Below are 23,014 nucleotides of genomic sequence, written 5' to 3' on the forward strand. Positions count from 1 at the left end.
GGAGGTGTTTTGCATCTTTTAGAAAGCCAGTCCCACCAAAGGCCATAGAAAAGGGAGATTCATGTACTAAACAAATCTAAATGTCATAGTATTTACATTATTTATGTTTTTATTTTTCATATGCATCCTTCTGCTGGTTATTTAATTAATATCTGTATATAATGTTGGGGTCAGAAAGAAACTTCCCCAGTGTGCAGATTATTCCACTGCAGAGTTTCTTGAACCATTCTGTGAAGCATCTGGCAATAGCTACTGCAGTGACAGGACATAGGCTAGATGGGCCATGGTCTGAGCCAGTATGGTAATTCCTATGTTCCTATAGTTGACACATGGAAAGCATGACATGGATATCTCTCCTCCCAAACCTGAAGAAAATCTCTGTTTTAAGAAGTGACCCCCAATATGAAAACCATTAATCTAACAGACTTTTCTTTTATTCTAATCTATTTTATGTTTTTAAAAATATTTCTGCTCCAGTAAAATGTCTCATATTTTACAGAAGCAATGACCACCTGCCTCAGTGGAAGAATATGGACCCAAAACAGAGCAAAAACTTACCTGCACCCAATACCTTTTCCTGCCACCCACCTGAGACAACTAAATGTAAGTCTGCACCTGCGGGAAAAGAGTCTTTTGTTCCAAAAATTAAGAAAGCTGCTTGGTGAACCTGAGCAACTCATAAGTGAGAGACAAACAAAGTGCAACATATGTGTTAAATGTAATAATGCACACCCCATATGGATGGAATAGCTAAGTTGCCCTCTGGTTTGAAAGAAATCGAACAGATTGCTTAGAAATATGTAAACCCCATTTCCGTAGTGCAAGGAAGCAAACTCCATCCAGATGGAGAAAGTAAAAAGTATCAACTGGCACATTTTACTCACAGAAGGTCTCTTCTCTATTGATCACTCAGTTTACAAGGGGATTCTATTGTGGCCAGGTCCCCCGTGCAGAGAGAGTGGTAAAGAGCACCATTTGTCATTCACTCATTCAAAACACAGCACATTTAAAGGCTTCCCCAATAAGGGATTGATATCACCTGAGAGGGGGGGAAAAAGCCTTTCTCAATATGTCATCATCATCATGGCAAATACCAAAGGGACATAAGCCTCATTGCAGATGGAGCACCAGCTAGGTCCCTAAGGTGGTCTGGCTGGATATTCAGTTTATGTGCCACTGAAACTTTTGGCAACCATATACTCACTGGCTGTGTAGCAGCATTTCTTGGTAAACATGCTTCAGAATTCATTGGTCTCCCATCCTTATGTGTCCATACCAAAAAAGCTTCCAAAACTGAACCAGTGCTGAGGGAGGTGGTTGCTGGGTTTGGCTTTGAATATCCCCATTCTTGATTGTGTCCAGCCACTACTATTGAGCAGCTGATGAAGATGATGAGAATCAAAAGCATCATTCTGGTGCTTTTCAGCCTTCCTCAGTTCCAGGTTTCACTGCCATACAACATAGTCGGTATAACCATGGTTCTATAGATCTGCAGCTTCATAGCAAGTTTAATGTCACAACGTCCCCACAGAGGCTGCTGAACGGCCCCAAACATGATAACAGCTGCTGATACATGAGTGCTCACATCTTTCAATTATCCTCCAGCACTGCCTGTGACACTGCCCAAGTATTTGACAATTGCCACCTGTTTGTTGTCCCACCGAGACAGGTTAACGCTGAGCTGGTTGTAATCTGGAGCTGGAGACTGCTTAAGGGTAATGACTAAGGACTTAGTTTTGTCTGGATTAATAACAAGACCATAACTGCTCCTTCTTGCCTGACCAAATTGGCCATCAGCAGCAGTGATTCACCAAATGGAGCCAATAAGACAATGTCATCGGTTCTCCAAGCAAATGGTGGTCAACTGAACACCATCCAAATGTGCATTTGTTTAAAAACTAAAATCCTTACAGCTTCCCATTAACTCCAACATTTGGTTGAGAGTTACATTTTCTTTGTGAATTGGGAGTCAATTCCAGAGCCTCTTGATGGTTCACAGTACAAGCCTTTCCGGCAGTGCTATTGCTTAATGAGTTTTTAAGAAAAACAAACCCTCAGTTTCAATAAGTCAAACCCTGGTGTCCTTGCTCAGGTGGCTTTACTACGTGTGACACTTCAGTGGAAGCTTCCCTTAATAAGGAGACCGAATGCTTGGCCCAATATGAATCCGTGACTGAGTTAAATCATTTAGGGGGAAGATTTTCAAAGGCAAAAAGGGCAGTTGGGCACCCAGCTCCCATGAAAAGTTAATGAGATCTGGGCACTTAGCTCCTCTGTAACATTTTTAATACTATAAAATTATTTCTCTGTAATTGAATCCTGAAGAGGCATTTTCTTATGTTTATTAATATTTATCGCTTGTATTACTGAGTCAGATGGATGTCTCCTGGCTATGTTTTTTTTTTTCTTGTAACATGGTTTTCTTTAGCCTGGAAACTTAATACTATGCAGGTCCAGCCTTTTAGATGAGAACTGCTATACAAGAACAGCTATGGCTGAGTGACAGAATTAGACAAAATGTTTCCTGTTTGACTGGGCCATGTAACACAGCCCTTTACTTTCCATTACTTTTTGAGTTAAACGAGTGACATAGGGCTATGGGGCAGGGCCTAAATTGATACATAAGGACTACCGTTCTTCAAGGTGGTGGGTGCCCTCAAGTCCTTCAGCTTCAATAATTCTAAAATATCAGGGATCCCACTGTTTCAGGAAAGGAAGAGAAGCAAGAGTCAAGAAAGTGAAAATGAACAAAGCACCAATAACATTACTCACAGCTCTGGAGTCTACGTAAGAATGCTCAATCTAATAACAAAAGCGCTCAAACCCTGATACACTGGAACTGATACAAGTAAATTGTGCATGAGCTATGATTACTATGGTGTCCCACTACCACAGTATCATGGGTAAGCCCAACAGGCACACTGCACTTGGTTGCACAATATGCTCCTCCAAAAGGTCAGGAAACAAAGAGATTAAATGATAGAGAAGGGGAAGGTAGGGAGAAGGTATGGAGGATATTATGCAAACCCAATGTAAAGCACATTGAGGGAAATGGGATTCTTTGCACTGATATCAAGGGACACTGCCTCAGTCTCCTGGTTATGTTATTCAGTTAAGTGATTTTGTGAGAATTAAAAGGAACAAGCCCCTAAGTTTCCAGGGGGTGTGAGGAGAGACAGAAAACAGAAGTATTATGGCCTTGGTTTAACAGAGAACATAGAAACAGGCACAATCTGATGTTTAGCATAGGATTCAAGTCTAGTTCTCCATGTCCAATATGTAAATTATATGGAGGAGATTATGTGACCTCTTTTCTGATTAGAGTTGGTTTGGGGAACAAAATCTGAGTTTCTTTATATTCAAAAGGGTTAGTATCTACCATCAACACAAATGACCACTGCATAATAATAATAGTACAATTACTTTATTTACAAAGTGCCTCACTTCCAAGGCACGCAGGGAGTTGCACAAGCAATTTAAATATAGTCCTTTTAAAATAGAAAGGAAAGAGCTTCTCCCTCACTGGAGAATTTTGATATCTTTTTCATTTACTGCCATTATCTGAGGTGGCCAATTCTTTTACTCATGGCGGAGCAATTTATGAAACTGAAGGCTGCGTTTGTCAGTGTTATTATTCTCTGCTCAGCACCCAGCTTGCCATTGTGGACAGTCACGCACATCCTCTGCAGACACATATTCTTCTGGCAATTTGTAGGAATAGGCGAGATTATTTTTATTCTGACTTCCCTCCCCCTGCCTAGGCGCCACCAAAGAAGTGTATCAACCAGCTTCATTCTCTTTTTAATAGCTGCTTATTCAATTAAGGAGCATGGGAATTAAGGGAATTAGGAGGAGGACACAAAGCAGGCCTATTGACCCCAATATGAAAAAAAACATGCTTAAGCAGCCTCATAGAGAGAGGAAGGTACTTAACTACAGAAGGGATTTCACAACAGGTCAGGCTTAATCTTTCATGTATTTGACTATGTCCCTTTATACACTGTTCTTCTGCCTTCTGCAGCAGAGATATTTAATATTATGTAAGAGGAAATATGTGCTCAGCTCTCAGATAAACAGTGAGTTTGTCTTCTCCTTGCTCATGGGCTCATGAGTATTAGTGCAGCTGTTATACCTGACAGATGCCCATTGCCTGACCTGCATGTGCACATAATCTCTGACTTCCTGGACATGAAGAGAACCTCTCTCAGGTATGTATAATTGAAGGCCTCTACATACATAAATGAGATTTTCCTTTGTATTTCACATAACTGTAAGACATTTACCAATTGGCATCTGAATACCTACAACAAAACCAGTACAGCTCATTAGTGTCAAAATAAAGGCAGAAACATACGGCTAACGGGAACCAAAAGGACAAGGGCAAACCCATTAGTCCTCAGGCAAACCTCACAAAAGGAGCCAGTTCCCAAATAATAGAAAACATAGGGATGAAAAGCTGATAACAAATACAAACAACCAGAAAACGAGGGAAAGGGGATCACACCCAGGAGAGAAGGAGTGCAAGAGAACTCTAAAGATGGCAGAGATGTACAGAACTCAGCCACACAGCAGCCCCTTATTCAACACTTCTTCCTATACAGCAAATCATATACGAGGAAAGAAAAATAGCAATTGCCCCAAGCAAAGCTCCAATCACAAAGAGACAGACAGCACTGGTGTCATCCAGCTGCTGCCCCACTTCTAGCTTTTTGAAGCCTGCTCACCAGAGGGGACTGCCTGCAACTAGCTGTAAGTGCAGGTGGGGGCTACTCAGAGATGTAGTCCTAAACCCAGAAATGGGAAAGCAGAGAGGCAGCACACAGCAGATGTTTAGGATAGTGGACAGCAATAAAAGCTAGCAAAGTCCTGCCTTTCTTGTTGCTTTGCAGGTAGAGTGGCTGGTTGGAGACATGAGAGAAGGAATTTCTTGCGGGTCTCAGGTTCTGAGAAGTATTACAAAAAAGTGAGAATGTGCTTACGGGGCTTCCCACCTGAAGCAGCTTTTACCAGCCAGTCATGAATGTGCTGCATCACATTGTGAGGCCTGGGCCTTTCAGATGCTCTTGCTATTTGTCTAAATAAAATTAGTAAAAACCCAAGGAAGGTGGAGGCATGACAATCTCTGTATTGTAATATAATTTTCAAGCAACAAGAATAGGACTTCTGTCAGTCCCTCCATCCATGTTTTTATACCATGCCCATCACTACTGTGTTTGGGCACCTATTTCTGTTCTTGTGAGAACAGGAAACGAAGAGTCTTTGTTTGCTTTTATCTGTTGATGTTAAGCAGGGAATCACTTGTCCAAATCAGATGCATAGCCTACCACACAGGTGATATATCTAATCTGAGGTAATTGATGATGCTGATTAATTGTTCCAAGTAATGAGTAGAAGGGAACATTTAATATATTGAGATTTGGGGGCAGATTCATCCGTACACTGGCTGCTTTGAGCCATTCCTGTTTTAACCGACTGAGTAAGTCAGACTTACAGCTGATTTGCATCACCAGGGTGGCACAAAGTTGCTAAAACATAACGGTGAATCTGACCCATCATCTATCATATGATACTCTGGTTTGCCACTGGATTGTTATAAACTGTTTTTTCCAGAAGATATAACTTTTTATCTCTTCAGCATTTGTTTTATAACCCTGAATTCTGTAAGGAGTGAACACATCATTTTGCTTGAATTATGGGGGTAGAGGGGTTAACAAAAGTCCTCTAGTGATTAACTATCTGAGTTTGGATTTTCCCAGGTAGATTTAATCCTGGACAGCAAAGGTGCAGAGTGTAAGGTATAAACACGTGGTAAAAAAAATAATGAGAAGGACACATGGACCCAGTCATTCATTAGTGAGAATGCTGATTCATAGCTGCAAAAATACTGCTGTCTTGTGGAAGTAGAGTGGCCTAAGAGAGGAATGTCTAGCTGTGTCCCTTGTTAGTTTGATTGGGTTTAAACATAGGTCTTCTAAGGCTATGTCTACACTACGAGCTAAGTGTGTGATTCCCAGCTCACATACACATACTCACCATAACTCTCATTGAGTTAAGGCTGGTCTTCACTATGGGGAGATCAACGCTGCTGCAATCGATGCAGCAGGGATGGATTTAGTGGGTCTAGTGAAGACCCGCTAAATCGACGGCAGAGCACTCTCCAGTCGACTCCGGTACCCTACCTCTCTGAGAAGAGTAAGGGAAGTTGACTGGAGAGCATCTCCCATCGATGCAGAGCAGTGAAGACACCCAGGTAAGTCCACCTAAGCTACGTCGACTTCAGCTACATTATTCACGTAGCTGGAGTAGCATAACGTCGGTCGACTTACCCCCATAGTGAAGAGAAGCCCATAGTGTGAGTATAAATAGCAGTGTAGCTGTGGTAGCACAGGCAGCAGCAGTGACAACACAGCTTGACAGTGCCGAGTATGTACCCACCAGCTTCAGGTGGGTTTGTACTTGGCATGGTTAAGCTGTGCCGCCATTGCCCATGTTATCATGGCTACACTATTTCTACTTGCACTAGCTCAAGGAGAGTTAGTGTGAGTATCAATATGGGAGCTGGGAATCTCAAGGTTAGCCCAGAGTGTAGACATAGCCTAAAAGGCACTCATTCTCTCCTCATACCCCACTTAGAATCATAGAATCATAGAATATCAGGCTTGGAAGGGACCTCAGGAGGTCATCTAGTCCAACCCCTGCTCAAAGCAGGACCAATCCCCAATAAAATCATCCCAGCCAGGGCTTTATCAAGCCTGACCTTAAAAACTTCCAAGGAAGGAGATTCTACCACCTCCCTAGGTAACGCATTCCAGTGTTTCACCACCCTCCTAGTGAAAAAGATTTTCCTAATATCCAACCTAAACCTCCCCCACTGCAACTTGAGACCATTACTCCTTGTCCTGTCCTCTTCTGCCACTGAGAATAGTCTAGAACCATCCTCTCTGGAACCACCTCTCAGGTAGTTGAAAGCAGCTATCAAATCCCCCCTCATTCTTCTCTTCTGCAGACTAAACAATCCCAGTTCCCTCAGCCTCTCCTCATAAGTCATGTGTTCCAGACCCCTAATCATTTTTGTTGCCCTTCGCTGGACTCTCTCCAATTTATCCACATCCTTCTTGTAGTGTGGGGCCCAAAACTGGACACAGTATTCCAGATGAGGCCTCACCAATGTCGAATAGAGGGGAACAATCACGTCCCTCGATCTGCTCGCTATGCCCCTACTTATACATCCCAAAATGCCATTGGCCTTCTTGGCAACAAGGGCACACTGCTGACTCATATCCAGCTTCTCGTCCCCTGTAACCCCTAGGTCCTTTTCCGCAGAACTGCTGCCTAGCCATTCGGTCCCTAATCTGTAGCTGTGCATTGGGTTCTTCCGTCCTAAGTGCAGGACCCTGCATTTATCCTTATTGAACCTCATCAGGTTTCTTTTGGCCCAATCCTCCAATTTGTCTAGGTCCCTCTGTATCCTATCCCTGCCCTCCAGCATATCTACCACTCCTCCCAGTTTAGTATCATCCGCAAATTTGCTGAGAGTGCAATCCACACCATCCTTCAGATCATTTATGAAGATATTGAACAAAACCGGCCCCAGGACCGACCCCTGGGGCACTCCACTTGACACCGGCTGCCAACTAGACATGGAGCCATTGATCACTACCCGTTGAGCCCGACAATCTAGCCAACTTTCTACCCACCTTATAGTGCATTCATCCAGCCCATACTTCTTTAACTTGCTGACAAGAATACTGTGGGAGACCGTGTCAAAAGCTTTGCTAAAGTCAAGAAACAATACATCCACTGCTTTCCCTTCATCCACAGAATCAGTAATCTCATCATAGAAGGCGATTAGATTAGTCAGGCATGACCTACCCTTCGTGAATCCATGCTGACTGGTCCTGATCACTTTCCTCTCGTGTAAGTGCTTCAGGATTGATTCCTTGAGGACCTGCTCCATGATTTTTCCGGGGACTGAGGTGAGGCTGACTGGCCTGTAGTTCCCAGGATCCTCCTTCTTCCCTTTTTTAAAGATTGGCACTACATTAGCCTTTTTCCAGTCATCTGGGACTTCCTCCGTTCGCCACGAGTTTTCAAAGATAATGGCCAATGGCTCTGCAATCACATCCGCCAATTCCTTTAGCACTCTCGGATGCAACTCGTCCGGCCCCATGAACTTGTGCATGTCCAGCTTTTCTAAGTAGTCCCTAACCACCTCTTTCTCCACAGAGGGCTGGCCATCTACTCCCCATGTTGTGATGCCCAGCGCAGCAGTCTGGGAGCTGTCCTTGTTAGTGAAGACAGAGGCAAAAAAAGCATTGAGCACATTAGCTTTTTCCACATCCTCTGTCACTAGGTTGCCTCCCTCATTCAGTAAGGGGCCCACACTTTCCTTGGCTTTCTTCTTGTTGCCAACATACCTGAAGAAATCCTTTTTGTTACTCTTGACATCTCTTGCTAGCTGCAGCTCCAGGTGCGATTTGGCCCTCCTGATTTCATTCCTACATGCCCGAGCAATATTTTTATACTCTTCCCTGGTCATATGTCCAAACTTCCACTTCTTGTAAGCTTCTTTTTTATGTTTAAGATCCGCTAGGATTTCACCGTTAAGCCAAGCTGGTCGCCTGCCATATTTACTATTCTTTCGACTCATCGGGATGGTTTGTCCTTGTAACCTCAACAGGGATTCCTTGAAATACAGCCAGCTCTCCTGGACTCCTTTCCCCTTCATGTTAGTCCCCCAGGGGATCCTACCCATCTGCTCCCTGAGGGAGTCGAAGTCTGCTTTCCTGAAGTCCAGGGTCCGTATTCTGCTGCTTACCTTTCTTCCCTGTGTCAGGATCCTGAACTCAACCAACTCATGATCACTGCCTCCCAGATTCCCGTCCACTTTTGCTTCCCCCACTAATTCTTCCCTGTTTGTGAGCAGCAGATCAAGAAAAGCTCCCCCCATAGTTGGCTCGTCTAGCACTTGCACCAGGAAATTGTCCCCTACGCTTTCCAAAAACTTCCTGGATTGTCTATGCACCGCTGTATTGCTCTCCCAGCAAATATCAGGAAAATTAAAGTCACCCATGAGAACCAGGGCGTGCGATCTAGTAGCTTCTGCGAGTTGCCGGAAGAAAGCCTCATCCACCTCATCCCCCTGGTCCGGTGGTCTATAGCAGACTCCCACCACTACATCACTCTTGTTGCTCACACTTCTAAACTTAATCCATAGACACTCAGGTTTTTCTGCAGTTTCGTACCGGAGCTCTGAGCAGTCATACTGCTCCCTTACATACAGTGCTACTCCCCCACCTTTTCTGCCCTGCCTTTTTTTCCCTTTCACTTCTTTTTTCCCTTTGCATTTGCAAGTAGGAAAGGGGGCCACGCAAAGAGCTCTGCCCACTGTTTAACACTCCTGGTGCTTATAACAAGCCTACACTTGTACTAGAAGGCAACAACCTTACACACAATGTACTTCACCATGCAAAGACATCCAGGATCAAGGCCGCAGAAAGGACAATGGTAATCTTCCTAGCACGATATTATGAGCCAGAGCTTCTGAAACAGTCAGTTTTCCATTCTAGCACCTTCTGTCATCCTATTTATTCCCCTGGAGAAGAAGTCTCAACAGAAATGGACTAAAATCAAAACTACCAGCTGGCTGACCTGATGAGACTGTAGATGTACAAAGAGAGGTAGGCGTTTCTTGATTTAATCAGGCCTTTAGCAAAAGGACTGCACTGTAGAAATCTTGCTGCACACTTCATCTGGCTTCAATAAGTGGCTTTAATGCTAGTCAGCTTAAGGCCTAAACGAAAAAGCTATCTCTAAGAAGAAATTAAGTCAGTGTCTTTCTACAGCAGGAGTGATGTCCACTAGATACATATGCTTTCTTAAGGACAGAAGAAATATGTTGTATGTACCTTAAATATAGGGGTCCAAATTCTCCTTGTACTTATACTGATGCTAATCAAGAGTAACCTCACTAACTCAGTTTCTTCACAGACCTGATGGACTCAGAGGAAGATTGACCCCGGTTTTCTTATGCAAATTACATGATACAAAATACAAGATATGCAGGACATGAGGACATAATATAGTCCTTAGTTATAGTGGAATTTAATATTCATTTTATGGGAACTCAAAATCTGCAAGTGAACCGCAGTGGATGCTGGCATAACCCACCACTTTTGTAATGAAAGCCAGGAGTTTTGCCAACTTATCTCCTTTCAAAGGTTCTCCAGATCCTCCCCCTTCCCTAGTGGAGATTCCTTGACTCCCAAAGGGCTACACAGACATGTGTGTTCCTTTGGGAATCTCTTGAATGTCCTGGAATTAATGACACTACAACAGGAACTTTATTATTTATGGGAAAGCTATTTCATGTCTTTTTTAGAGGTTTCTAAAATGTTATTGATAATCATTTCAATTTTCACTTTCAAACCTGTACACTAAGGAAGCCTGGAGTTACAGGTGGTGAGGTATGAAAAATTGTGTGAATAATATTTTTAAAACAATTCTAAGATAATTGTTTTGAAAAATATGTGGGATATGCAGAATGCATGATGGTGTGGTATATGGGTTTTATTGGCATTCTTTTACAATGACCTTCATAACTCATTTATGGCCTCTCAGGATAGTGTTGTGTCTTTTTAAATTCATAGCCCCCCAAAAAAAAAAGAATTGGACAGGAAGGGAATAGGATAGGATTTAGGCATGAGCTTTTTAGTGAAACTGAGAGTCAAAGAGGGAGAAAGCATCTTTAGAGATATTATTGTTTTTCTTGTTCTAATAAAGTTTCTTGTTCAGTGTTGGAAGAAAGTGAATGCTTTTTTACCATTCTCACATGACAATGCTTATCAACACTTTATTCATCAGATCACCATATACTTCATATTATATTTATTCTCTATTGATTTTTTAAAAGAGTTTGCCCTTAAGATTAAATGCTTTGGCTTTAAGACTGGGAATCTCAAGTGTAAAAAATAATAAAATCTGGGCAAATATTGCAAAAATATGCTCATGAACACTCATTTCAAAAGGTACTATCAACCCTATTTATTTGTTTTCTGTGAACTTTTGCAAGAATTTGGGTGGGAAATGAAAGTCTTGTGAATCTGTCGGCAGCTTCATGCTAAAAGTGTTTGTGTGGCTGTCAAGTTTCCTTCCCCACTCTGAACTCTAGGGTACAGATGTGGGGACCTGCATGAAAGACCCCCTAAGCTTATTCTTACCAGCTTAGATTAAAACTTCCCCAAGGTACAAACTATTTTACCTTTTGCCCTGGGACCTTATGCTGCCACCACCAAGCGTGTTAAACAAAGAACAGGGAAAGAGCCCACTTGGAGACGTCTTCCCCCCCAAAATATCCCCCCAAGCACTACACCCCCTTTCCTGGGGAAGACTTGATAAAAATCCTCACCAATTTGCATAGGCGAACACAGACTCAAACCCTTGGATCTTGAGAACAATGAAAAAGCATTCAGGTTCTTAAAAGAAGAATTTTAATAGAAGAAAAAGTAAAAGAATCACCTCTGTAATCAGGATGGTGAATACCTTACAGGGTAATTAGATTCAAAACATAGAGATTCCCTCTAGGCAAAACCTTAAGTTACAAAAAGACACAAAAACAGGAATATACATCCCATTCAGCACAGCTATTTTACCAGCCATTTAAACAAAACAGAATCTAACGCATATCTAGCTAGATTACTTACTAAGTTCTAAGACTCCATTCCTTTTCTGTTCCCGGCAAAAGCATCACACACACAGACAGACCCTTTGTTTTCCCTCCACTCCAGCTTTGAAAGTAACTTGTCTCCTCATTGGTCATTTTGGTCAGGTGCCAGCGAGGTTATCCTAGCTTCTCAACCCTTTACAGGTGAAAGGGTTTTGCCTCTGGCCAGGAGGGATTTTATAGTTCTGAATACAGAAAGGTGTTTACCCTTCTCTTTATATTTATGACAGTGGCCATATCGGAATCCTTTTTCCTTCCATTCATAAATGTTTTGATCATCCAGCTGGAGCAGAAATAATATCATTTGATTAAGGTAACCACTCACAGGCTACAATTAACAAATAGAGAATTGCTAAAGACTTAAATAATGGGAAAGCAATCCATGGCCACATGTTCATGTAACATGTTTATTATTTACCCAGTTCTGATTTTTATTGAAATTGTTCACACAGAATAAAGGGCTACAGACATTAATGTATTCTTTATGAACAGTTCGCCAAGCCCTAGTGGTAAACCCAGAGTCCCAGAGGGCCTCAACTTGGCAGGACAACAATATATGGACCATCTGGCCTGTGATTGGCACAGTTTGGAGCTAGCTTCTATACATAATGAATTATTATATTTAAAGAACTTGAAGGACATGGTTTGTTGATGTAATACATCCTCTAGTCTTTATCCATATATATAGGTACAAACTGATCTATCATTTCTCACTTGAAAACTCTGTTGGGTGCCGTGCAGGAGACGGATGGAGGGGAAGATTAAGGAAGTAAAACTTCAGGTGAACTGCCTTTTCTTATGTTGTTGAATACAGCAGTCTATGGGGGTTACCATTAAAAAGCTGGCATTTTCCCAGCGCAGTATCTAAAATTCTACATTTGTCCATTACACTGACAAGAAAGCTAACTTATAACTGTTAGCCAATAGTAACTAATGGCAACCACTGTATTTGCACTTATTTTTGTATTTAGAAATAATATACTTGCTATATACATTTTTAATATATAGGGCTTATTAATATTTAATTGAAGTCCACTGTGTCTAAAAAGACACAATCTTGCATTTGTTTAATTAATCCATTTGCTTTATTTGATAATTCTCTTTTACACTATAGTAGTGGTGTTCAAAGGAAATGTTTATCAGACTCTATTACTCCATATATACTGGTGCACATATGCAAAACATACTCCGGTAAGTAACCCTATTCACACAGGTATTCCCACGGATTATTCACAAGTTTGGCCCCATCATCCCATTATAGGGCCTATCGTCTTATGTATTAACATGTTTAATATACCAGGGTTTGGTCTACAGGCTAAATTTATGAGTAAACATCCATCTCCTAGCTGATATCAGGAAGGCAAAGCTTCAATAAAAATGACTATTAATGTACTTTATCATTTTACCAGTACAAATATTGCCATTTTTTACATATACATGTTTTTCATATTGGAAGCTTGTTAGCATTAAGCAAGGTAGTTTGACATTTTATTTACTATGTGTTTGTGTCTATAGAATTGTTGGCTAAGCTAAGAGATGCCATAGTGCTATTCTGACCATCAGCAGCAGGAGCCTGAGTTTTGGAGCGCCAAAGGGGATCTTATCTGTCTGGAGAGTATGCTGAGATATTGTTCTGCTTTTCCCTTGGGAGCTGGTGCGTATTTATTATAGAAGGCGCCGAACAAGGATCAGTTTCATTATTGTCATGTGTAATTGCACCCTTACCATCCCAAGCAAAAACCAGATGTTTCCCCATGAAAATACAGCCCTTGTACATATGCGTTAAGGTGTCCTCACAACAAGTCAATGCCATGCATTTCTGATCTTTAAAGGGCAGAATAATGGGCAAAATAGTCACCTGCTGGGCCAAAAGAATGATCAACCAGCTCAGAAAGGAGGAGTGTGTAACTGATACATGCCAAAATGGGTACTTCACTGATAAAAAAAAAAAAAATCCTGTTTTAAAAAGTACAGAATGATGGTTCCTTTACATCTCCTGAACTGGCTACACAATAGAGAATTTCTGGGATTATACTGAATTATACTGGGAACTCAGTATAATCCAAGGCTCCAGTGGCTTTGGCATTTTTACCACCATGTTCATGGTTTAAGATGCTAAAAAAATGGTAAACTGGTGACAGTACTGGTGGGAATGTTTTCCTAAAATTCACTTGTGCAGACATCTAATACAGTTTTATATAATTTTAAAAGTTATTCCTTGTGAAATAAAGCTTTCCAAATGGTAATTAAAACTCTTAGAGCCACTCCACTGAATCACTTAATCCTTCTTCTTGAAGCACTATGATTACCCTGTATCGCCCTATATATCCTATATTGCCTTTTTAATCTCATCTATTCGCATGTCCATGTCAAACTCTGACTCTGAGAACCAACAGCCTCCATCACTGACTGATTTGTGGGGTTTTCTGCTTTTATGCATCTCTTCCAGGTGCTATCCACAACTAAGAATAGAGGACAAGAGAAAAACTCTACACTGCAGGGGTGATACAAAAGGCTAACCTTAATGTGTGAATGAAGACATCACTTAGACCAGATTGTGACTTCCTTTAGTCACGTTGATAAAAAGTTACTCTCACCAGTACTCATATTTCAGTCAACGGGACTACCTGAGTGAGCGAATTTTCCAATATGAGTAAGGGGCGTCCAGTCTGGTCCTTAGGAAACAACTTAAACTGTCATTAAGTGATATTTTTCAGCTCCTAAACCCTATACGAATACACTACTTTATCATTCAGCTAAACAGAAAAATGTATAATTTAAGATACACTGACAAAAAACAAATCTGCCTTTCATAAAACCTATGTCCATTATATATTTCCTTGAATTCCAAAGGAAACAGTCATTAAACAAATAAAGACTTTCCTGTAGTACTTCACATTGTATATTGAAGCAAAGGGCTATAAATAAATGTGAAACTGACTTAATTGATTTTCACAGTCCAAACTGAGAGAAGTGAAAAATAGTAAACTAACAGCAGAAAGAAAATTGGAAGGTAAATTAGATGTTGAAAATTCTGTAGGTTTGGATGGTTTGCGGTCTCATTAGCAGAAGTGGTGAAAAAAATGGAAGAAAAATGTCGGTAAAATGTTATTCAATTTGTTGTAAAAATTTTGTTTCCAATACATTTTCTAGCCACCTCTAGTTATTAGAAACATAGGTCAGAGAATCTGCTTGCTTAAAATAGATTATTTAAAAGTTGGCACGTTCCCTTAGTCTGTCTCACAGAGAGCAGACAGAAAAGATTAATATATTTATAACAATGGGAAAATCACATGGTTAAGGCTTTTTACCTTGTTTTATTTCTGAGGCTTTTACTCTTTCCAGTGCAGCTGATTTCTCCCCAGTAGGATTTTGACCTTTATTACTTGCTGACAACACATCTGACAAATAGCTTTTTGCTGTGGTAGCTGAGGTTGAGCCATCTGGTTTTTCTCCCGAGATCCATGTGTTATTCATAATGACATTTTTCTTTCTCTTTCCCTGGAGAACAGCACCTGCATGCTGATTTCCTGTATGACTGTGGAATACATCACCAAGTTTAGACAACTGGTCCCTCCCATCTATGAGATGGAAAGAGCTCCTATCTGAAAGTTTCAGTGAATTGTTCATTTTTGACACTACCGACTGGGAGGCCACATCTTGGGCTGGATGACAGACAGAGGACAAATTGCAATCCGCCTTCAGTTTTGAATTGGAAGAGGCAAATGAAGGTATCTGAGGAGGACAGAGGAGAAGAATATGTAACTTTTGAATGTTCGCAACCACAAAAAAGGCATATATCAAGATATAGTAAAACAGACCACGTGATTCTGTGCATAACGACTGCTGTCAGCAGTACTTTTCCATTTTATGAGCTGTACAGTATGTCTGTTATGCTTTCATTGGAATTTAACTCTTAAGCTCCTGCACTAGCAGGGAAATGACTAGATGATCAAAAAGTTCTTTGCTTTTTGCCATCTCTAAGATCTATAGTTCTTTGATGATAATGGTAACATCATTAGTCCTTTATATACATGATTTACTGTAGTATAGATTACCAGGAAGCAGGGGCTGAGTGGCACAAATATATGGCTGTCTAAATGGTTCTGTTTGTTAATACATTACCAGAATAATACTTCTGTTACTGTGTTATTAGCATAAGGAGCAGTTTCTTGGCTTAAAATACACATCATTTGGAACATGCTTGACTCTTTAAGTGGCTACTGTGATAAAATAGAGAATGTGGTTTTGGTTGGTTTGTTTCAGTTATTTATTTTCAGGTCATCATGAAAATTCAACAACGTCATGTTGCAAGATCTGGCATGGATGTTTTTTAATCTAGCAGTCTCTCATCTTCTTTGTACAGTTAAAGGGTGGCTGTATTGCCTTGAAGTGGATAAAATCTCCTGCTTGTTTAGTACAGCAGCAGTCACAAATGCAATTGATTAGCTCTGTCCTTAACAGAATTCCTGCAGTTAATGGAAATTACTCCGAAGAGCTTCAGGGCACAGGAATAATTGGATCATTAAAAAAAAGGGAAGAAAGAAAAAGGCAGATCAGAAGCTACATTTTGGTTAGGTTTTGCTGTTTTCCTTTTGTTACCATCCTGGAATTTCCAAAGCTGATTTTACTGAGAGCTGCAAGGGTGAAAAGAAACCTCAGAGTTTTTTTCACATCCTCTAGGAGCAACTACCAATTCTTAAACAAAAGGTAAGAAGATTCATAATGAAATACACTGTGTGTTTATCTTCCTCAGATTGTCCTAACTACTAATAAAGAGGTTATTTAAATATTTATGTGATCCATGAAGTGACGGCTAAGAATAATTGATCTCATTAAATTAATAACTATGAAAGTGATTTATTGACCTGGTAATTACTGTGATGGTTTTGTCTAAGCTCTCGATGCAAGGCTATGATCCTCTCTAGGCATGTTAATTTTAAAGGAGAAGTAGTACACTTGTTTTGAGTTGTGTGAGCACAGCAGATATCATCTGACTTCTGTAGAAAGCTTGCAGGAATTGGCCTCGCCTTCTCATTTGCTTCAGCCTGGTAGGTCCCATGATTATTTGGCAATCCATTGACCTGTGAAGTGTCTCCAGCAGGATGCAGTAACTGCAACCAAGAATGCTGTTATTAGGAATTCAGGTTAGAAAAAGTTTCTCATAGGAATGGTTTGTTTTTGGATCAACAGTAGTCACTATATTAAACATGTTGCAGGAACATTTATAAAAACAATTTTGCAGAATCCACATTCACAAAAATCAAGAAGATAATACGTTAATTTTACTTTGAACATTTTTAAGTACCCTGGAAGCATCCTTTTGTCAATCCAAAGTGGAAATGTCTCTTACCATAGTGGCACCTTAGAGACTAACCAATTTATTTGAGCATAAGCTTTCATGAGCTACCGCTCACTTCATCGGATGCTGTAGCTCACGAAAGCTTATGCTCAAATAAATTGGTTAGTCTCTAAGGTGCCACAAGTACTCCTTTTCTTTTTGCGAATACAGACTAACACAGCTGTTACTCTGAAATCTTACCATAGTGTATGCTTGACTCTAGATAGCTCCTAGAAATCTCTCTCACTGCCCCACTTTCAATCCCAAAATAAAAAAGCTAAGTGAAAATATCAATAGCTCTCCTACCAAACAAATGAAAACCCCCAACCTACTTTTGTGCAGAGATCTTGGATCACTTGATGCTATTTCTCATTCGAGGGCCTAATTTTGGCCTAACGATTGATGGGCACCCAATAATTAGGGCCTAATAGTTAATGGGAGTCTTTTCTTTTGATTTTCAATGGGGGTTAACTCAAACTGTTAATGAGTTAGGTCTTGTCTTCACTCTACACTGCAGGGGTGATACAAAAGGCTAACCTTAATGTGTGAATGAAGACATCACTTAGACCAGATTGTGACTTCCTTTAGTCACGTTGATAAAAAGTTACTCTCACCAGTACTCATATTTCAGTCAACGGGACTACCTGAGTGAGCGAATTTTTTTATTATGAATCATAGAATCATAGAATCCTTTCTTTAAAGCTTCAAGAAAATGTATAAAAACCAATGTGTCCCATGAAAGCTGAAAAACGCTGGCCTGCATTGTCTCCGGAGCAGCTCCGGAAACGAAATGTGATTCAGTCACAATTCCTCCAGAGCTCCAGGTTTGTAGGAAGGAGAGAGAAGAGAGGGGAGTACGCTGCATTGGCTCATTGCCTGCTTCAGCACAGAGGTTGGAGAGGTGGAGCCATGGCTATGCCCACTCCTTACCCACTTGAAGTATTGAATCTGCAGCCTCTACTGTCCCCTCTATGCCTGGACTCAAGAAAAGATCCAGGCGGATCCTGCATAGCTACATGTGTATTTGTGTAGATGGGCAGGGGGTGATGGAGGCCATGTTAAACTGTCTTAGTCCCCTGCACTGCCATGCAAGTCAGTCACAGGTTAGCAATCTGAAGCAAAAGTGAGATATAAACAGTCCCCACTCATGCCAGGTGCATCTGGTGTTCTTACCATTTAAACTATTACTATTTACCCTGAAGGCTCACAGGTTGATTTTCACTGAGATCCAGCCCAGATTAGAACATTATCTCCAACTCTGGCCACATTGTCTCCTTGTCCTCCAAATTCTCCCTCAGAACTTGATCTTAGGAAATTTGGAAAATACACAATAGAGGTGGTGCCCCTGACAGTGTTGTTATGGTCCAGAACAGAATGGAATGGAGTAGGGAGGAATGATACGTAATGATCAGGGCACACTGAATATTCTTTATTGGGAAGGGCTTATTTATTAATTATCCTTATTATTATTATTGTGCAAGGCACGTTACAAGCAGGTAGGAAGAAAAGCTGTTTAGAAGAAAGATCTTCCAATCTAAACAAGCCACACTCAAAGAAAGGACAGACAAATTGGATGCAACAATTGACCACATTATTAATTATTATTATTATTATTAATTTGTATTACCATAGAACCGAGGTAACCCAATCATGGACCAGGATCCCATTGTGCTAGGTGCTGTACAAACTACAGAACAAAAAGACAGTCCCTGCCCCAAAAAGCTTATAATCTAAGTAACCATTAGTTACATACTTTCTATTTTTTAAAACCTCATCATGTTTTGTTTTTACGATTTTCAGTTGTCTAATTAATTACCGTTATGGATCCATAAGTCCAGTGCTCTTGAATTGCTCTGGAACAGTCCCTGGCAGGACCCATTCAGTGTGTCAATCCCCTTATAGTCACACTCTCTCACTGGGGTAAGCCCCTTGGCTTCACCACCTCCTGGGTCCAAACTTCAGAGCCTTCAGCACCCCTGCTTCATGCCATGAGCGCCCTTCTGTAAGTCCACCTGAGTCAGGCACCTGAGGGAGACTTACACACCCAAAGGGAGCAATGCACCCCCAACTTGCTTAAACTGGAGTGACACTCAGTCAGTGTTGTAAAAGCAGAAGGGTTTATTAGATGTCTGGAACCCAGCATAGGAAGTCCTTAGTTAACATAGAAAACAGAAAGTGACAGCAAAGAGCATCTGAGTCAGTCCTGATCCAAGAGTCCTCTCTGAGCCCTCTGTAGTCCCAGTCCAGAAGCTTCTCCTCCCCTCCAACAGCCCACAATGAACAACCCTAAGGGACTCCTCCTTACTCCTTTGTTCTTGTTCCTGGGAAACAAGGTCACCTGGCCATCCTCCTTAGCCCTTTGTTCTTCAGCTGGTCACTCCAGCTGGCTTCCTGCAGAGAGTGGGCCATCCATGGTCGTTAGTTGCCAGGTACCAAATGTCCTGACAAATGGAGTGGCCATTGTCTTTTTCAGGCTCTCCATGGGCATGGGCTAGGGCCCAAACCCCAGACAGCCAGGCGTCAGTCACATTTGGATCTCTGCAAAGAGTAAACAACCTTCTCCTCCCCCGCTCCCAACCTAGTTAACTATGCAGCTCATAGGGGAAACTGAGCCACACACAGTATTCATAGAAAATATTATGCAGAATTCCCACTCCATCACAATTACCATTACTATAAGGAGGTCTTCAGGAGTTTATGCTTTTTGGAAGAATTCAAGAGACCATGTTTAGAAATAAACTAGTTATTTCTCCGCCTGCCTAGCTCTTCCTGTTTATATTAGACACAAATGTACATTAAAAGTGCCCCAAACAACATATGCTCCTCTAACACAACTTACAGAAGTGATGCAAGGTCTCTTGTACAGGCCTTTATTTTTGATCATACTGAAATACATTCTAGGGATGAACAATAGCTGAAATTAATCTTACAGTTTAGTTGTGGCTTCTAAGCAAGTAAATTAATGATAGCAAACAATACTGCACGTGGTGCATTGTTTTGAAGTGAGGAAAGCCTTCCAGCACAATTTAAACTGAAGCTGCCCATCTTATTGGACTTAGACCATGATCCTAGAGGTGTTCTTTCCCTTAAGCTTATTAGTTCAATTTGTATCCTGGCATTAGAGGAAAGCCTGGTATATAAACAAGGATACTGAAGGTTAACTTAGGAAAATACAACCTCATTAGTCAACTGAATTTGCTGTGTCACTGAAAACGGGTTTAAATATATAATGTTGGGCTGTAAAACTAACCAATCGAGGAAATTCAGAGGGATGTCTGCTAACCTGTGCTTAATTCACGCTAGATCTTCGGTTGGTGTGAATCAGCAAAACTCCTTTGAAGTCACTGGAGAATGCTGATTTAGACCAGTTGAGGATCTAGCCAGCACTATTAACTCAAAGTCACATCTTCCAGGTTATTCATTTTATATCATATAGCCTTAATGTTGTTAACAATTTTTCATATGTAATTTAGTTGAAAGCGTTTTTATTGCAAAGAAAACATTTTTTGTCAAGTAGTCTAAATAAATTCATACTTAATGGAATGGCCACCAGCCAGTTCAGCCCTGATTCAGCACAACACTTAAGCACGTGGTTAACTTTAAGCATTTGAGTAGCCCTATTGATGTGCATAAGCCCCTTGCTGCACTGGGAACTGTACTAACTGAAATGAAGTGGAGAATCAAAACTAGCACTTTAAAAAGAGATCTTAAATAGCTTTTCTTTCTGTTATAATTTTTAAGTCTGATATCTCCTGAACCACAAAGAGTTCGTGGGCCTCATATAAAGGTTCTTGAAGTCAATGGAAAGATTCCCATAGACTTCGATGGGTTTCCAGGACAGCCCCTATATCATTGCAAAACCTTGAGTTCCAGTTCCCCAATAGGATAAACAAGGTGTGTTCAGGCCTGATGAGTTTCAAGATATCAGACCTTAAAGTTATCTCTGGTTGAGAAATGAATAAAATCAATTATCTATCAGGAATCTTAGGAGGGGGAACTCTGTCTATGTCGGGGTTTTCTATAGCACCCGTTGAAATGTTGAGGATGATTTATGGGGAAAGAAGAAAATGTTTGTGTTAGATTCCTTTCTGACTGATTGTTTAGTTTCAGTTTGAAAGCTGGTCATAGCTTTGGAATGTTAGAAGTAGTTTTTGCTGAGAATAATAGTAACAAAATGTTGGTGAAATGGTCAAAGATGCAAAATAAATTCAATTTGTGATAGGGCTGCATTATTTAATAGTTGATTATGAAAATCAAAAATGTATCACATGGATATAAATGTACGCTCTCTGTCTCCTCAGCCACTGCAATCAGTATTTGTTAAATTATGAATTAATTTAGGCTCCAATCCTGCATTGCAATCTACTAAATTGGACCATCTGCACCTGTACAGAGTCTCATTGCTACTGACTGGAAGCCCTTTGGGGCAGACATCCGGTCTTTTATTTGTCTGTTAAGTGGCATGTACATGTATGGTCTATCACAGGATATATATATTCAATGAGCCTGATCCTGCTGACAGCGAGGCCAATTAAAAAACTCAATCCATTATTTTTATGCTGGTACGCGTGTTTACTGAACAGGTCTGAACACAACTGGGTAAACAACTTTTAGCACTGTATTTTTTAATATACAGTAATTGATTGGCTTTTCCATGGCACTCATCCACAACAACATCTGAGCACCTCACAAATATTAATTAATTTGTTTCCCCAACAGCTAATGGGAGCAGTGAAATGTTACCTCCATTTCAGATGAGGAACTGAGGCACAGAGAGAATAAGTGACTTGTCCAAAGTCATACTCAACGCATAAGGTAGAGCCAGGAACAGAACCCAGACTAATTCTTCTAGTAAAACACCACTCACACACACACAGTAGCTGAACTATAAACCTGCTTGGTTTTGGGGAGTCAGGGAAAGTGAAAACTCCAAAAGATTATGGAACCAAATGACAATCTTATATCACTTTCCTAATTGTAGTAGTTGAACTGAACATAGTTTTGAGTCTTAGCAAGGCCCCAATGTACAACTAACATACAATTAACTCACTCTTTTAACAAGATAGAGAAGCAAGTATTATTTCCGGCAGCTCTTAAAATGTAATGGATAAGAAGAACAAACAAACCTCTTCAGTGAAACACAGTGAAACATGCAGGAAAGAAACACCAGCATAACCTTATGGTCATACTTTGCCATGAGTCATTGTGTTGCCTTTGCCTGAATGGTATTACATTCCAAAACCCCATACATCTTCATGTTGTTTATATATGTCTGAGCACAGCAGGAGCTAAGAAAGAGCTTTAAAAGCATGAAACAAGTAGTTCTTATTGCATATGTGTGTTACTTCTGCTCTTGAGTTTCTTGGTGCAATTTGTCTGCCAAACAAATGAAGTACAGTACTGAGAAAAAAAACGTTCCTCGGTCAATCTCTTAATGGACATTCCTAGCAGAAAGGCCATTTAATAATAAATGCTTTAAAAATGTAATTAAGCTTTGTTGTAAACAGGCATATCTGCACTAACCTGGCATATATCCACTCTGAACCATCTCTGTTTCTGCAGGTAAATAAACTAACAGTTCAAAACTGAAAAATGAATAAACTGTTTCTAGGAACCAGTCCTGCAATGCTATCCTCAATATAATTCTGGGAGGCTTTGGAGAAAAAAGAAAAGAAGTACTTGTGGCACCTTAGAGACTAACCGATTTATTTGAGCATAAGCTTTCGTGAGCTACAGCTCACTTCATCGGACGCTCACGAAAGCTTATGCTCAAATAAATTGGTTAGTCTCTAAGGTGCCACAAGTCCTCCTTTTCTTTTTGTGAATACAGACTAACATGGCTGTTACTTTGGAGAAAAAATAAGGCACCATATATTGTTCTTCTTTAATTTTTGGTAATATTATCTACAGGGTAAGCACTCCAATTTTACAAAACACTCTCTGACCCAAAT

The 23,014-nt window shown here is 40.6% G+C and overlaps 1 protein-coding gene across 4 annotated transcripts in view; it reads right to left on the bottom strand.

Moving 5' to 3' along the window:
• The window catches only part of JAKMIP1 (janus kinase and microtubule interacting protein 1), a 368,387-nt gene that overhangs the window by 52,811 nt on the left and 292,562 nt on the right, over positions 1 to 23,014 (bottom strand). For 3 of the 4 annotated variants that reach the window (XM_043544665.1, XM_043544666.1, XM_043544664.1), the window contains exons 14-15: positions 16,591 to 16,836; positions 15,034 to 15,457 (exon numbers count right to left, since the gene is read on the bottom strand). In XM_043544665.1, coding sequence (XP_043400600.1) covers positions 15,034 to 15,457; positions 16,591 to 16,836 — 670 coding nt within the window. The remainder of the gene's footprint in view (positions 1 to 15,033; positions 15,458 to 16,590; positions 16,837 to 23,014) is intronic. The other variant, XM_043544667.1, reaches the window with a different exon arrangement.

The sequence above is a fragment of the Chelonia mydas genome, chromosome 4 (genome assembly GCF_015237465.2).
Source record: "Chelonia mydas isolate rCheMyd1 chromosome 4, rCheMyd1.pri.v2, whole genome shotgun sequence".
Taxonomy (NCBI): domain Eukaryota; kingdom Metazoa; phylum Chordata; order Testudines; family Cheloniidae; genus Chelonia; species Chelonia mydas.